General features: G+C 39.5%; 1 protein-coding gene across 2 annotated transcripts in view; it reads left to right on the forward strand.

The window, feature by feature from the left end:
• Nucleotides 1-228: 228 nt before the first annotated feature.
• STEAP2 (STEAP2 metalloreductase) overlaps nucleotides 229-17,824 on the forward strand; it is a 28,144-nt gene continuing 10,548 nt past the window's right edge. The window contains exons 1-3 of one of the 2 annotated variants that reach the window (XM_043872374.1): nucleotides 229-366; nucleotides 13,476-14,000; nucleotides 16,419-16,946. In XM_043872374.1, the coding sequence (XP_043728309.1) occupies nucleotides 13,509-14,000; nucleotides 16,419-16,946 (1,020 nt within the window). In that variant the 5' untranslated portion in view covers nucleotides 229-366; nucleotides 13,476-13,508. Of the gene's footprint in view, nucleotides 367-402; nucleotides 637-13,475; nucleotides 14,001-16,418; nucleotides 16,947-17,824 lie in introns of those variants that run through there. The other variant, XM_043872376.1, reaches the window with a different exon arrangement.

Raw genomic sequence — 17,824 nt, forward strand, 5'->3', positions numbered from 1 at the left:
CTCTCCCGCCTAGCCCGCTAGGCGTCCCCGGTCCGGCTCCGCGCTCTGCGCGCTCCCTGCGCGCAGCCCCTAGCAGTGGGTCTTGCGAGGCCGGCCTCCGCGCGCCTCCCTCCCTTCTCTCTCCCTCCCTCCCTCCCTCCCTCCCTCCTCCCCGTGCTCCCCAGCCCTGCGCGATCCAGCTTGGGGAGGCGGGGAAGCTGCCCGAGCGCGACCGCTGCCCGAGCGCGACCGCAGCTGCAGCCACCCTGCCAGCCGCCAGCCGGAGGCACGGTCCCTAGGCCCTAGAGCCCGGGGAGGCCCCCGGGGAATCGGCACTGCTGGCGAGAGCTGCGAGGCCCGCCCCTGCCCGGCGCGGAGGGCGCGGAGGTGAGTCTTTCGGGGAGAGAGCTAGACGCGTTGGCGGCTGCAGAGTTGGGGGTCAAGATGCGGTCGGTGCCAAGCGCTGCATGCCTCTTTCCCAGGATTCTGCGGCGTCCGCTCTGAGCTTCTGGGGTTCCTGATCGCCTGGTACCTTGAGGCAGGGAGTGGAGAGGGAGTCTGTTCCACGGATTCCGTCCCCTACTTCCCCGAGCTCCCAGAAAGTCCTGGGGTTGGTTGGGCCCAAGAGAAAGAAGGCCCGGAGAGACACTGTCCCAGGTAGGATGTGGCCCAAGGGAACGAAGGGAAAGGACGGACAGGTTACCTTCGCCTGCCTGATACTCTTCTAGCCACTTTAGGTTCATGAAGCGTGTTTCACTGAAGATCCGGCAGCGCTGCTTTGCGAACGTGTATATCTTTCTAGTAGTCATTTTGTTTATTACCCAATGATGTGGCCGTGGTGTGTTCAGGCCATTATGTGTTAGAAAGTAATTGGCCTCTTCTTTGAGTGACCTAAATTATCTAAGCCCTGTATTCATCCACAGCCAAAACTTGTTGAAAATTATGGCCTAAAAATCTCGCTCTTAAAATAGAGCAGAGAGATAAAGAGAATTTTTGTCGAGAGATTTCCAATTATTATCTTCCTTACTGCCTTGGAGAAGGATTGGTGTCAGTTTTTGCTCCTCAGGCAGTGCATTTTTTAGATAGAAAAACTTATTCCTGGTCATGGTTAATTATCACTCATCACCTTGAAAGTGGGAGAAGTAGAATTTCAACTCCTGCCCCACCCCCACTCTCTTGACTTTGATTGGATTCTAGTCCTGCTAACAACCCCCGCGCTGGGAACCTTTTTAGTTCTCTGCAAACCACATCCCCGCCACACCCACACACTTTTTTCACCTATATTATTTCTTCGCCGTGTTGATCTCCATTTATTTATTTTTTCTTTAAGTCTCTATTGTTTTTTAGTCTGCAGCTGTCTCTCTTTGTCTCTTCAGAAGAAAAATACCCATCCTAGAGATTTTGCAGGATATTTAGAAACATAATTTGAAAGGCTACAGTTTCTTTGTCTTAGCTAGTCAGACTGGGGGTGGGGATGTGTGAGGGGGTCGGGGATGGAGAGCTGTTGAGGGAGTGAGACAATATCAGTAATAATGAATTGAACAAATTGTTCAGAAAGGAAATGAAAGGCTATATATCCAGGTCACTTTTTATTATCTAGTGACATGGAAAACAGACTTATAGTGAGTGAGCATAATTATATTTTAGTACTGCAGTTTCAGTGAAGAACACATTCAGGGCATCCGGGAGATGCATTTATTCTGTGTTCAGTCAGTAACCATGACATTGACTTAACTATGACATTGATATATCACCCCCTTTGGGTCTGTGGGCTTGCTGCCTTCATCAGCAAAATGAGGGATCTTATCTGGAGACCTATTACATCTCTTTTGTCCATGACATTTTTGGATGCATTTGACAAGGAAGAATATTTATCGTGTTCTTATGTACTATGTGTCAGAGACTGTGGAGGGAGTGATGGACAAGACAAACATGGTTCTACCCTCAGGGAGCTGATTTTCCGGCCAGGAAAATAGTAATGAGTAAAGAATAATTCCATAAGAAAGGAAACTTAACAGGGGCTCAAACAAAACGAAATTGGAGTGAATCATTTCACTGAAGAGATACGATAGCCTGTTCATAGGATGGGAAAGTGATTGGTCCTTTCTACTTCAAGAAAAGGGTTCTGAGACTGGAACATAGGGAGGAACAGTCACACAGGATGATATTGAAGAGTTATACTGGGGCTAGCTAGTCCATTCAGAGCCTTCAGGTCAGGTTCATTTAGGTCAGAAAGGTGTGTGAGTGAGGGCTGAGTTGTGTCCAACTCTTTGTGGCCCCATAGACTATAGCCTGTCAGACTCCTCTGTCCATGGAATTTTCCAGGCAAGAATAGTGGAGTGGATTGCCATTTTCTTCTCCAGGGGATCTTCCTGACCCAGGGACTGAACCCATGTCTCCTGAATTGGCAGGCAGATTCTTTACCACTACCCCCGCCACCTGGGAAACCTGTAGGTCAGGAAGGTGACTGTAGTTCAAAATGCAACACGAGGCCATTGATTTTTAAGGAGGTGAAAGATATCATCTGATCTACATTTTAAGACAATCTTAGCTGCTACCTGGAGAATGGTTTGGAAAGAAGCGAAGAAATAAGAGACACCCATTAGAAAATGTCTGCAGAGTTCAGGTGAAAGATGAGAGAGACTTGGATTAAGCTGGTGTCATTGGAGAGAGATTTTTAAGAAATACTTTGGAAAACAGAAGCTGGTGTTGGGTTTTACGTTAGGGGTGAGGGAAAGCAAGGACCTGAAGTTCACTTCTAGGTTTCTGGCTTGACCAAAGGATGGGTGTGTGTGCTTAGTTGCTCAGTGTTGTCTGACTCTTTCCAACCCCATGGACTGTAACCTGCCAGGCTCCTCTGTCCATGCGGTTTTCCAGGCAAGGATACTAGAGTGGGTAGCCATTCCCTTCTCTAGGGGATGTTCCTGACCCAGGGATCAAACCCACGTATCCTGCTTTGCAGGAGGATTCTTTACCACCTCAGCTACCAGGGAAGCCCAAATGGTGGGTAATGATATCATTTACTGAGAGGAGAAAATTTGGATGAATGTGAATAGATCTGAGTAGAAAAAGCTGTTTCATTTCATTGAACCTGTTGAGATGTCTCTGAGGAGATCATAACAAAAGCTGCTTGGAAGGAGAAAAGGGATGGTGTCCAGGCCAGAAATGGACAGACTGTCCTTTGATAGGTGAGATTGATAATGGTGAATTTAAGGTGAGCTGAGTTTTCAGATTTTTCTTTAGTAGCTTTCACCAACTTGAGTACAGATAACAGTAAAAATGGGTAGCTGGGTTCTTCCACAACTAGAGATTTGACAAGTGGATGTGATGGAAAGGAACTATAACAGAATACCACTGCCTGAGTAGCTTAAACCACAGACATTTATTTCTCACAGTTCTGGAGGCTGGCAAGTCCCAGATCAGGACACCAGAAGATTCAATCTGGTAGGGGCCCACTTCCTGGTTCATAGACTTCTCTCTGTGACCTCATATGGCAGATGGGAAAAGAGAGCTCTCTGGGCTCTATTTTATCCTGTTGATAAGGGTTCCACCCTTGTGACCTAATCCCCTCCCAAAGGCTGTGCATACTAACACTCTCACATTGGGAGTTAGGATTTCAACATATAAATAGTTTGGGTAGGGTAATAAACATTTAGTGTGTAACAAGAGTCCATCTTTTTAAGTGAGTAATGATAAATACACACTGTGAAATCTAGGATGGATAAAGAAACTAGTAGAGTGAGAATATAGTAAACAGATCAGATTTCTCTTCCTATCTGGAATTATCAGTATGAGTATTTGACTAAATTATTGGAAGGCCAAGAGATAGTGCTTGGAGATATCTGAGGTGAGGTGGAGGCAAAGATTCATTGCCTTAGATGAAGGGAATGAAGCCATGAGATTGAATGGTTCATCCATTTGAAGGATGAAGTGGTTGGACATGACAACTGCTGGGGTAGAGAGGAATACTGTTAGTATTGGGGGCCAAAGTCACTAGTAATAATGAATAAGCCAGAAATCAGTAGATGATAGCAGTGAGCATAGGGAGAGGATGTTTAATTTTGCCATGAGCTTCAAAGGAGCTTGGGGTTTGCAGGACAGAAGAAGAAAGGTTCAGTGTAGCCTGCAAAGTAAAAAATATACCAACCTCATTGCCTGGTCCCAGGGGATTACCTTTTCTTGGTAACACATCCAAATCAGCAGGCTTTGAAAGTCATCAAGATCTCTGAGAACAACGGTCCTCTCAGAGTTATTACCATCCAACAATTAATGTTCTAGATGTTTGTGAAGCAAATGTGGTTCTGTTTTATAAAATTAATATAGCACAAGAGCTGCCATTCAGCCAGAGGAATATCAAGGAAATGCCACTAAATTGAAAATCTTAGGAGGTGATGTATCTGAGTGTAATAGAATTCTCTTAGCTTGATAATATACTTCAGGTGGAAACAGTGACAAATTTCTTCTTGGGCTCTAAAATCACTGGATGGTGACCGCAGCCAGAAATTAGAAGACAATTGCTTCTTGGAAGGAAAGCTATGACAAACCTAAACAGTGTATTAAAAAGCAAAGACATCACCTTGCCAACAAAGGTCTGTATAGTCAAGGCTGTGGTTTTTCCAGTAATCATGTATCGATGTGAGAGTTGGACCATAAAGAAGGCTGAGCATCGAGAATTGATGCTCTTGAACTGTGGTGCTAGAGAAGACTCTTGAGAGTCCCTTGGATAGCAAGGAGATCAAACCAGTCAATCCTAAAGGAAATCAACCCTGAATACTCATTGGAAGGACTGATGCTGAAGCTCCAGTACTTTGGCTACCTGATGTGAACAACTGACTCCCTGGAAAAGAGCCTGATGCTGGGAAAGACTGAAGGAAGAAGGAGAAGAGGACGACAGAGGATGAGATGGTTGGATGGCATCACCGATTCAATGGACATGAACTTGGCCAACCTCCAGGAGGTGATGAGGGAAAGGGAAGCCTGGTGTGCTACAGTCCATGGAGTCGCAAAGAGTCGGACATTACTTGGCAACTAAACAACAACAACATACTTCAGGGATTAAATGCATACATCAAGTCAAAGGTCCACTCAGGAAAACTGTGACCTTGAAATTTCAAGGAACCTATGTACTACTTAAATCATACTGTTAAATAAAGCTCACAAATTTGAAGTGTCATAGTGTTAAATATAAGCTAGCAATTCCCATTATTATATAGCTATTAGTCTTAGAAACAAAAGAATTTTAGGTTAGAAAGGACTGCAGAGTCAAGTACAACTCTTTTGTTTTAACAAAGGAAACTGAAATTCATAATAACAAGATGATTTCAGAAGCCTAGGCCTATTCTTTCTCCTTGACACCACATAAACAAAACTTTCTATAAATGCCATAGTCTTCTCATTTATTTAGCCTGTATCACCTGTAATTAAGATCAAAAGAAAAGGTAGAGAAACTCTAGAGCCATGCTAGTCCAAGTCTGGCCGGTGAACTAGGACCATGTGTATCACCTGGGGGCTTGGGAGAAAGGCAGGCTCTCAAGTCTCCTCCAGACGTAGAGAATCAGAATGTGCATTGTAGCAAGATCCTCAGGTGATCCTGCCCACATTAAAGCTTGATAATTGGTCCACCTGGAAACCCTTGTCTGCTCAGGTCAGTGGAACCTATGATGCCTGAAGAATTGAGGAGAGAAGCCCCTAGTCAGACAGAAGAGACACTCTTACTGGAACACTCTGAAATTTGAATATTATGAAATAACAGGAACAAAGTATGCTGTGCGGTGGGATGACACATTTTAAGGAATGGCACAGTCCTTTCCAAAAAATGAAGAGAGGAAATTGCAAAATAGTGAGTGGACTTTCTGAGACAGCTGAGAGCCTGCAAGGGAAAGGGCTGCATTCTCCAGCTTCCAGCATCCAGGGGCTGCTGTTAGTCTCTTGCTAGGGTTACTTTTATTGGAGAAGGAAATGGCAACCCACTCCAGTGTTCTTGCCTGGAGAATCCCAGGGACGGGGGAGCCTGGGGGGCTGCCATCCATGGGGTCGCACAGAGTCGGACACGAAGTGACTTAGCAGCAGCAGGGTTACTTTTCATTATTACAACAACAATGTGAAAAGAAATGTAACTGAGCATCAAAAAGCCATATCTGTTATCTCCAAATACCCAAATGAGTATGTGGTTGAATCCTACCTTTTTTAGTATAGTTGTCAATCTTGGCTGCGAATTAAAGCACCTGAGGATATCGTTTAAAATCCTGATGAAAAAAACCTCTTAAAAAATTCAGGCTGAAACTTAGACTAATTAAATAAAAATCTGGGGTTCAGGGGTGGTGGTGACTGGGTATCACTATGTGGTAAAGCTTCTCAGGTCACTGGAGGGTGCAGCTGGAGTTGAGAACCACAGCTTTTGAAGGTTGTTCTCCATTGTGGAAAGAGGCAGCTCTGAGACTGAGATTCTGCCTCTCCACTTAAGCCAAGTAATAGGTGTCTCTATTATACCCATATAGTATCGAGCAGAATCAGCAAAAGTCAGGCCACAATCTGCTGTGTGAAAGCCAGTGGGATGTTTAGGACATTGCAGGAACAAGGATTTTTTTCTTTTAAGAAGCATATACTAGTTTAAAAAAAAAGAGGCATATGCTCTCAGCAAGTTTTTATTAAAATTTGAGTAATAACAGTTATTGCTGGTGGAAATGTTCTAAAACTGGATTGTTGTGATGGTTACATAACTGTAAATATACTGAAAATCATTAATTTATACATTTTAAATGGGTAGATTTTACAATATGTAAATTACACCTCCATAAAGCTTTTTTTTTAGTTGCTATATATGCTTCAATATTTATAATTTCATCATATTGTTTAGAAGACCAAGAAGCCAGTACTTGTTTAGTGTCACTGAAGTGTTAGTACCTAGCTGAATGCCTGGTGGGTCAGGCTCAATAAGACACTGGATAGGGGAATGGTTGGGGATGGATGGTGAGTATCCTCATGACCTTTGGCTCTGGACAGATTTCTAAATTGATGTCAAAAATAAATAAGTAAATAAAATGATGTCAATCATCAGAGATCCCTACAGTTCACAGCACCCAGTGGACACTGGTGCCTTTTCTAACCTATTTATGGTACGGCATTGAAAGGGGAAATGGGTTTGTGTAGAGGCTAGAGTGCTAGGCCTTTCATAGAAGATTATTTATTTGTAAGTTGCTACAACATAGGAAAACTTGTATTTGCTAGCCAGTAAACATAGGTGTGGGCTTCTCTGGTGGCTCAGTCGGTAAAGAATCTGCCTGTAATTCAGGAGACCCAGGTTTCATCCCTGAGCCGGAAAGATCCCCTGGAGAAGGAAATGGCAACTCACTCCACTCTTCTTGCCTGGAAAATCCCATGAACAGAGGAGCTTGGCGGGCCACAGCCCATGAGGTCACAAGGGTTGGAAACGACTTAGTGACTAAACCACCACCACCAAACATAGGTGTCCTTATCTCAAAGTATAATCTGCAACAAGTTATAAAATGGAGAGATTATATCAGCCATGATCTACCCTGCTATTCCCAGCTTCATTTGGGAATATGACGTACCCCCTTGTAATTCAGTTTGCATTGCTATGAGAGTCCAGGTATGCACAAGATCCCTGATTCTGCTTGATGTAACAGGCTTTCTTATAAGGTGGATGGAAGGATGTATATAGCATCTTCTGTGGCCTAAACATAGAGGAAAAGTGGGTGGGTGGGGTGGTCTTAGACAGATGTTGCTTTAATTTATTGAAGAAGATCCTAAAATATTTTTATCAACTCAAGTTGTTGGACAATACATTTTTAAAATTGAATTTCTAGACTAACCTAAATTTAACCAGCAAGCTTTTTTGTTTAAAATGTTCCTACCATGAATTAGACTGCTTTCTTACCCTAGTAATTTCAACATAATAAACATATAAAGCTCTGTTTTGGTGATTTAGGACCTAGGAATATCATAAAATCATACCCATATAAAGGTGTATATTGAATACATATGGAGCCTAGGAAATATTTTGGGAGTTACTTGTAATTTTTAATATCTCATTAAATCATATTCAGGTTCTTTGAAAAGTCTGGAAGGCATGGAATTAGTTAAGCTTTTGCTGTAGTGCTATTATATTTCTTTTCTGAAAATTCTTCAGTTGGTTCTAGAAAACATGAACACAAAAAGACACTCAGATCCAAGTATGAAATATTAATGAGTCATTTGTAATTACCATAGTTTATAAACAGAATTTCAAAGAATAAATCTGCATAGTTTTAATAAAATTACCATTTCATAATTTTGAGAGAATGATTTTTAAATGAGGATGCATACAAATTACCCAAGAGTTTCAGCTGAAAGAATTTAATAATCTGAGTTAAGTGGATTTTAATATTCAAATGGTGAATAGTGGTTGGACTGCATTACATTAGGGCAGTTATTCTCAAACTTTGATGTGCATCAAAACCACCGGAGGACTTTTTATAACAGATTGCTGCGCTCCACCTCCAGGGTTTCTGATTTAGGAGGTCTGGGATAGTGCCTAAGAATTCACATTTCTAACCAGTTCCCAGTACTGCTGATGCTGCTGGTTCAGCGACCATACTTGGACAACTGCTGTGTTAAGAAATCACATTCTGATTTTTCAAGCAGAATTGTTGCTTCTGGTCTTGTCTAAAGGACTTACAAATTTCTTCCAAAAAATGAAAGCCTAAAAAAAAGACCCCACCTCTTCCCTCAAATAAATTTTTTATTGTTATAAACAGTTGAAAGTGAAACTGAAAATTGCTCAGTCATGTCCGACTCTTTGAGACCCCGTGGACTATACAGTCCATTGAATTCTCCAGGCCAGAATACTGGAGTGGGTAGCCTTTCCCTTCTCCAGAGGATCTTCCCAACCCAGGGATCGAACCCAGGTCTCCCACATTATAGGTGGATTCTTTACCAGCTGAACCACAAGGGAAGCCCATAAACAGTTGGGTTTTATGTTTACTTAAATACTGAGAGACTGTAGAGGTTATCTTTTTGCAACCCAAAGATCATGATAGTAAAATCTCCAGTTACATAAAATTAGATGGGGATATTTGATATATCATCTGAGGGTTAAGCAAACATCTCCAGCAGCAGGGAACTTGTCCAAGGTGCTTTCCCCCTTCTCCCCAGAAAGGTTTTCTCTCCAAAAGGCTTAAGGAGCACGTTTATATAAGAGTTTCCAGTAAAATAAAAAGGGGGGGGAGAGGATCTATATAGGACTGCCAACTCAGACAACTTTTATCACTATCCTTTTATGAAAAACAGACATTTTGACCCCTAAAGTTAGTTAAGATATACTCTCAGAGGAAAAGACAATTTGGCAAATTGAACAATTTTATGAAAAACTTCCTACTGTATCCATATACTTTTTAATTGCTATTGACCAGTTATAGCTTCATATTTGGGAGCCAGTGCCCTAGTGCTTTGAAAGTAAGGTCACAGAAAGCCAAATTTAATTTTGGGTCCTTGAGGTTTTAAGTTAGAATGAACCTGTAGTGTACCTCCCTTGAAACATTCTGTGTAATTTTGAGATTATTTTGCAGGTACAATTCATATATATAGAATGATTTGAGGTAAAGAGACACTATGTGACACTTTTCTCTTGCTAATTTTCTAGAATAACTATGCTCTGGTCATACTATCTAATTCTTAATTATATGCTGATATGAGTTTGTTTTTCTTTTTCTTGCTTTTTAATCCAAGTATATCTTGTCTTTTCTTAAATGGAATATTAACTTAAGTGTAAGCACTGTGCTTCTCTTCTTTATTTCTTCTGTGCAAAGTACACAGTGGCCTGAATAAATTGATGCTGGACCACGGAAAAACAGATCTTTCTATTAAAGTTGCATCACTCCTTGTCAGTGGAAATGTACCATGTAAGATATTTATGACTCTTACTTTGTAAATAGGTAAACCTTTTTCAGCTGTTGACATTATTCACTTCTTATAACCCCATTAAAAAAATACTTATTTATTTCGCTGCACGGGATCTTAGTTGTGGCATGTGGGATCTAGTTCCCTGACCAGGGATCGAACCCAGGGCTCCTGCATTGGGAGCTCAGAGTCTGAGCCACTGGACCAAGGAAAGTTCCTTATAACCCCATTTTTTATGGACATCACAATTGTAAACTTCAGCTCAGCTGTTAACTAAGTGATCCAAAATGATGGCTTACAGAATTGAAAGGAGATTCATGAGATTTTTACTCCAGTGTCTCAGCACCCATAGTTTGTGCAGAGGAGGTGCTTTTTAGGTCTATGCACAGATGAGTTCCACAGGACCCACACATACTTCTTGCCTCTTTTTTCCTCCCCTCTAGAAGCAATATATACCTTCACGGTGTTTGCAGTGCCCCCACAGAAAACGGGTTGCTACCTGGGGGTTCTTCAAGAATTACCCAGCAATCAATCATGTTTTTTTTTTATAGTATTAATAAAGTTAGGTCTTTGGTTGATTTTGATCTAAAATTTGGATTTACTGATGATTGATTGATTAATAGCTATAAATCCAAACTATATAGCTTTGTCATTGTGTTCAGTTAGTTATAAGTCGTGTCCAACTCTTTGCAACTCCATGGACTACAGCACACCAGGTCTCCCTGTCCCTCACTATCTCCCGGAGTTTGCCGACTTTATAGCTTTGGGTTTACCTAAAACTATCTGAGCTATGATTCATACTTTATTTAGAGTTAGTATTTCTTTTGGAGAATAAAACTAATGGGTGACTTTTGGTGATCTTGATAGTTTTAAGATATCCCATACAATGTTTGCACTGCAGTGTTAGAATTAGCAGAGGTCAAAGGCCTTATATGTGAAGCTGAGTTGTGTTAACTACAAAGTGCACTGTCTTTGATAAATTGCTAAAGTTCTCTAAGCCTCTGTTTCCTCATCTTTAAGATGGGTGTAGTATGTACTTCACAGCCATCTGAGAATTAAATAAGGTAATATATGTGAAAATATTGCAAACTACAAAATAGTATGTGCCATTATCATATGCTTACAGCAGTATACAAATAATCCATCTCTCAAATCCATTAAAAGTTGTGTTTTTTTCTTATGAATGTTTTTACATTACTTAAAACTTTGATGAGAAGAGTCTCATTTATTAGACCAACTTCTATTTATAGGCATAGTCATACTATTAAAGGGTTCAGTTAAAACTTGCCATTAGAAATACAATATGAATAAGGCCCAGACATGTTAGGACAGAGTCATCTATTAATATGTATAAGACACATGGTATTATGAGGTACCCAGAGATGACATTAATAGGCCCTAATGTATTTTTACTTGTTCACATTCTGATTTACAGAAAGGGTTTGAACTTAGTAAAATAAGCAGATCAGTGATACTGTTTTTATTTTTGCTTTCATTTAAAAAGGTCTTGATCATCATGATTCTTGGATTTAAAGATTTTGCAATTCTTACATTTTGGGAGATGCTACGATCTCTACTCAGAAGAACTTGAGACTGGGATATAGGAAACTTGGTTTCCTGTGTGAGAATCGAGTAACTCTCTTTACCCTTAGATAATATATATGACTAGGGGTAGGTCAGTCAGTTCACCTTGAATTGTTTAATGAAATGAGCATTGATTTAATTACTTCTGGTTTCTTTAACTGCTTCTGATTCTCTAAATACCAGGAATATCTCTCGGAGGATGCTGACAGTTTTGTACCAACTTGGTGCCTCTGACACCTCCCCCACCCCCGCTTTTCAGGGTGTATGGGATCACCCCAAGGGAAAGCAAATGCTAACTTGAAAAGTGTGAAATGAAACATGTAATAGATTTAAAAATAGTGAGTTTTCCCCTTTCCCAGGACCCAGGTTAGACATTGAGATGACTAGGTAATGCTAAGGAACAATGACATGGCTGAAGAAGGAGAATATACTAATATGAACACAACCATCTCTCTTCCACCTTGCCTCTGCCCCTATATTTTTCTTTAATTCCTTACAGGCACCCAAATGACACATACCTTGATAGATTGCCTGGGTTCTAATACTGGCTCTTCTAGTTTCTCTTTTGTGACCTTGTACAAATTATTTTCTGCATGTATCAGTTTCTTCATCTGCAAAATGGGCATGACAGTATTAGTACCTGTCTCATAGGGTGGTTGTGAGGATGCAGTCAGTAAATCTGTAATCACAGAGCTGGCATGCAGTGCATGCTATATAAGTATCAGGTAATGTTATTATCTTTCTAAAGATTAATTTACTGATATATTTGGAGTCATTGAACATGTTCCATTTCTAGGGTAAAAAGTTGAATTTTCCTGGCTCTAGTAATTTGAAATTCCAGTGACTAAAAACCAGAGAAACATGTTTTTTTAAAAACATTCCACCTGTTCCTGTAAAATCCATTAAGTTCTCTGAAGAGATCCACATCTGCTATTAGTATAAAAGAAATTGCACATTGCAGATAAAATGGAAGAGTGTTTTTCATTCAGACCCAACAGTGACACTGATTCATGGCCATCTGATTTGTATTCTTGAGCAAGTTACTACAAATATGAACTTTCCAGGTGTTAGTCACTAAGAAAAGAATTTGACAGATTTTTTTCTGGAAAAAAATATTCAAGGCAACTGATGCAAGAAAGGAAGAAAAAGATTTCATAAGTATTGTGTAATTTAAGACCATAAACATACTACTAACCCCCTTTATACGGGAAAACTTTCTCAATGATAAGTTAATGAGACATAAGGTTGATGATAGAAGTCTATAGTATTTAATTAATTCTTTATTATATTTTGATGGCTACTTTTCTGAAAACGGTAAACCCCAGATTTCATTTTTTTTAGTAGCTGATTTAGCTTACTCTCATTTAATAATAAAGCTCTTACTAGCTACTTACTAGCTACTGAGGTAATCCCAAATGACTTTAGACAGTTTGGGGTTATAAATGGTTCTTTGGGTTTTACTATTGTTTGTCTGTCTTCTCTTGTCTCATGAGCTATGATGAATCATCACAGTCCTTCTTTACCTCTAGTGGCATTTCTGACTTTGCTGCCTCTGGTCTGCTGAGAAACTGAATTTTCACACTGGTTGCAACTGTGTTTTTTAAAAAGTTCTCCCTTGTTGAAAACTTCACTCTCTCCTTTTGTGCTCTAGAGCCTTGCTGTTCAAAGAGGGGCCCCACAGACCAGCAACATTGGCATCACCTTATTAGAAATGCAGAATCTTGGGCCTCACTCCAGACTTACTGAATCAGAATCTGCGTTTTAACAAGATTCTCAGATGATTCAAATGCACATTAAAATTGGAGAAGCTCCAATTTAGCACATCAACTTTGTGACAGTTCATTTTTCTATTTCGAGATCCATTTCTGGCTTACAAATTGTGTTTTGTGGTGTTTGATGTTATATAGTTTGCCAGATTGTTTTACCTCTAGAAACAGGGATGTTGTTATAACATCAAAAGTGTATTCATGTTTGGTAATAAGTAATTGATGAGTGCTTTATTTTCTCTCCCCTAGGATATCCCTGGTGATCTTGGAAGAGTCCATATCATGGAATCAATCTCCATGATGGGAAGCCCCAAGAGTCTTAGTGAAACTTTTTTGCCTAATGGGATAAATGGTATCAAAGATGCAAGGAAGGTCACTGTGGGTGTAATCGGAAGTGGGGATTTTGCCAAATCCCTGACCATTCGACTTATTAGATGTGGCTATCATGTGGTAATAGGAAGCAGAAATCCTAAGTTTGCTTCTGAATTTTTTCCTCATGTAGTAGATGTCACTCACCATGAAGATGCTCTAATAAAAACAAATATAATATTTGTTGCTATACATAGAGAACATTATACCTCCCTGTGGGACCTGAGACATCTGCTTGTGGGTAAAATCCTGATTGATGTGAGCAATAATATGAAGGTAAACCAATACCCAGAATCCAATGCGGAATATTTGGCTTCATTATTCCCGGACTCCTTGATTGTGAAAGGATTTAATGTTATCTCAGCTTGGGCACTTCAGTTAGGACCTAAGGATGCCAGCCGGCAGGTATGTATTTTTACATTTTATTCTTATTTAGCTGGTATTTTATACTTAGGTAGACAAATACATACCTAAAAAACGAATTCTGATGCTCTCCCATGATTATCATTTTGAAAACTATGTGTGAGCTCCTGAAGATTTGTGTTCTGACCTTGTAAGGACATATTTCTATCCTCAAAATGATGTAAAAAGCTGAGAAAATAACTTGAACTTTCCTATCATAATCAGCTAATTGAAGAAAAAGACAAGATTTGTAGATGAATAATGGGTCGTCTCCTTGCTTCCTCAAAAATTAAAACAATCTCAAACATGTCTTTTTTCTTTGCCTCTCTTCCTCCCACCCTTTCTTCCTTCCTCCTCCTTTCTTTGCAAACAAAAAGACGTAAACAGTGTTTGCCTATTTGGTAAACAGTGTTCCAGCTCTGCTTTTATAAGTAAACACATAGAGTAGTGCACCTTAAAAATCTTTCAAAAGTGTAGTTATGCATTATATTGGAGCAAGATGATAAAATACTTTTATTATTTTTGCCCATAAAGACAGTTGACTAGATGTCTTAGAAAATAAATTCGAGTATTTACATCTCTGTATGCTGCATATCATGCTTCCCTGGTGGCTGAGCAATAAAGAATCTGCGTGAAATGCAGGAGACACCAAAAACATGGTTTCGATCCCTGGGTGGGGAAGATCCCCTGGAGAATAGCATGGCAACCCACTCTAGTATTCTTGTGTGGAGAATCCCCATGGACAGAGGAGCCTGGCGGGCTATAGTCCATGGGGTCGCACAGAGTCAGACATGGCTGAGTAAAGTACAGCACAGCAGAGCGTGCTGCACATGAGTGTCTTGATAACTATTCATTTTCAGGTGTTTAATTTGGAAGACCTAGTAAAAGAATATATACTTTCCTAGAGACTGTTCTGAAGCCTTTTTTTCTTTTGCATATCCACCAAGGTTTAGCGATAGATCAAATCAAGTAAATGAGAGATAAACCAGAATTTAATCCTTTGCCTATATTAGTGATAATTTTAATATTCAACAAAATAAATTATGGAACAAGAGATTCTTCAGTGTGAAATCCAGAGAGAGTTTCATCTGTATCTTCTGCCTTTACACATGTTTGATTTATTCTTTTAGGTAAATTATAAAGTTTTATAATTTTTAGTGTTTTTTCCCAATGAATTAAATAAAAAAGTTTAATTCACCATTGTCACACCTGTAATAAACTGAGAATGCTTTTCCTTATTTCTTTGATATCTATCTCTCTACCTTCACTGTTCCATTTTAGAAGTTCTAACAGTATAGACTTTTTCATTTATATGGCTAATGTTAGATAAAATTAATAATCCTAAGAAGTCTACATTCTTTCCATTGTATAACTAGGTTTAGCAGGCAAGAATTTCAATGTGGCCTGTTCCAGAGCACGTATATAAACATCTTTTGGGATATATTTAAGAATTTGTTTTCCCTGAACATCACTCAGAGATTTTACAGCAAACTTTTTCTAACACTAATCCAGGTTCACTCCAACATGAACTTGGTGTTCAACAAATATTTGTTGTCTTCTCAACCATATTGCAATATATAAGAGTATTTGGTAGCTTGAAAGCCCACCCTCACCCCTACTGATCTCGATCACATCAAACAGCAGTTACTTTTACTATTTAAATTAACTAAGCCTAATAATGCCATTTCCCCCCACCAAATATATTATCCTAATTTAAAGATGAAAGAATTTCATAATTCTGACCAATGAAGTAATACACCTGAGATTATCCATGGTTTTGGTGAATTGGTTTCTAAGCCAGAAGGTAAATTTTATAAATAGTATAGCATCATGACATAATTTAGAAAATTTTAGTTGCAAATTCAACCATCTCATTCAGTATACTCATTCAGCATCTTTTCCCTTGCTGAACAGCCATAAAGGGCATTGCTTGCAATCACTCTGCTTGGCAGAATCACTGCAGTGCTAGAGCTAAGCTGTCCACCAAAGCCTGGAGAACCAGCCCCAGCCCACGCCCTGCAGAAGTGTGGGAGCTGAATGGGGGAGGGGCATGGCCAGCAGCTTGAATTTCACCTAGACTACTGAAGAGAAGACCTTACCTTATCTGTTCAGAAGCACGTGGTTTAGAAATCTTTCCTCCTGCCTTCCTTCCCCTGAGAACTTGGTCCCAGGTTCACGCTAGATTTTTCTGCATTTTCATTTCATGTCATCGAAGCTAGCAAGGGCTTTGTTGTATTTTTACAATACTATTTAACCTATAAATAAATAGATTAATAAATTAACAAATGCTTTATCACCTTAGTTTTTTGTATCACTCCAGGTCATCATATGTGATGCTCCATGGATTAAATGGAGCATGTGATTATTACCATTTTTATAAGCAACAATAGTAATGATGAGTCTTCTGGTTTTTCCCCACAGGTTTATATATGCAGCAATAATATTCAAGCTCGACAACAGGTTATTGAACTTGCCCGTCAACTGAATTTCATTCCCGTTGACTTGGGATCATTATCATCAGCCAGGGAGATTGAAAATTTACCCCTGCGACTGTTTACTCTCTGGAGAGGGCCAGTGGTGGTAGCCGTAAGCCTGGCCACATTTTTCTTTCTTTATTCTTTTGTCAGAGATGTGATTCATCCCTATGCTAGAAACCAGCAGAGTGACTTTTACAAGATTCCTATTGAGATTGTGAATAAGACCTTGCCCATAGTTGCCATTACTTTGCTGTCGCTGGTCTACCTGGCAGGTCTCCTGGCAGCTGCTTATCAGCTTTATTATGGCACCAAGTATAGGAGATTCCCACCGTGGTTGGAGACCTGGTTACAGTGTAGAAAACAGCTTGGATTATTAAGCTTTTTCTTCGCTTCGGTCCATGTTGCCTACAGTCTCTGCTTACCAATGAGAAGGTCAGAGAGATACTTATTTCTCAACATGGCTTATCAGCAGGTATGGAGCATGTTTGATATTTATCTGATGCTAGTAAAATACTTGATTAGTATAAGTTATAAAAACTAACATTTAAAATAGTGTAAAACTTTACATACTTTGTAATAGAAATGTTGGTATATTTAGGGAGGGGAAAGAATTATTCTTTAAACAAGGTTTTTGCATAAGAATTATATGGCTAATTCAGAATAATTTATAGTTAAAGCTTCTGTCATCCCTTTCTCTGCAGAATAAAAGCAGAGAAGTGAAGAGTTGGGTTTTATTTTCCTTTTTTGTTACAACTGCAGTGATTACTTTCAGCATCAGTTAATTATTTTATAATTGGCCATGTTCCGTGAAATAATAAGGCAGCTTTTAGTAAACACATACAATAAAATTAAGCCTAGTGAAAATATAAAAAAGAATAGCAAGTCAGGATTGCTGGGTTTTGTTATCAAAAAGCAAGAAAGGTACTAGTTCCTCAGGTGAAGCTTTTCTAACACTTAACTCTTAAAGAAAATCTCAGGGAGAGCCTCGTGGAATTGGCTTGATGATGGCATAGACTATGATTTTCCTCAACAATTTCCATTCAGTAAATATCAGGGGTTTCATTGAAGCTCTTTGATGTAGGATTTTTCATTGAAGCTCTTTGATGTAGCATTTTTCAGTGAAACTTGAGCACAGTATGCCAAACAAATGTGTAAGAGCTTTTGCATTTTATAAGGAAACAAAGCATTATGGTCCAAGTGTGTAGCATCCAGTAATTACACTCGTTTCAACAATAAAACCTAAAGTAATTTGAAAAAAAAAATTACTAGATTGATGTTCTTTAAGCCATTTTCTCTAAAAACCACTTCACTTAAATGAATGGTAAAGCTTTGATATCTACTCTACCAGCT

This window comes from Cervus elaphus, chromosome 18 (assembly GCF_910594005.1).
Source record: "Cervus elaphus chromosome 18, mCerEla1.1, whole genome shotgun sequence".
Lineage (NCBI taxonomy): Eukaryota > Metazoa > Chordata > Mammalia > Artiodactyla > Cervidae > Cervus > Cervus elaphus.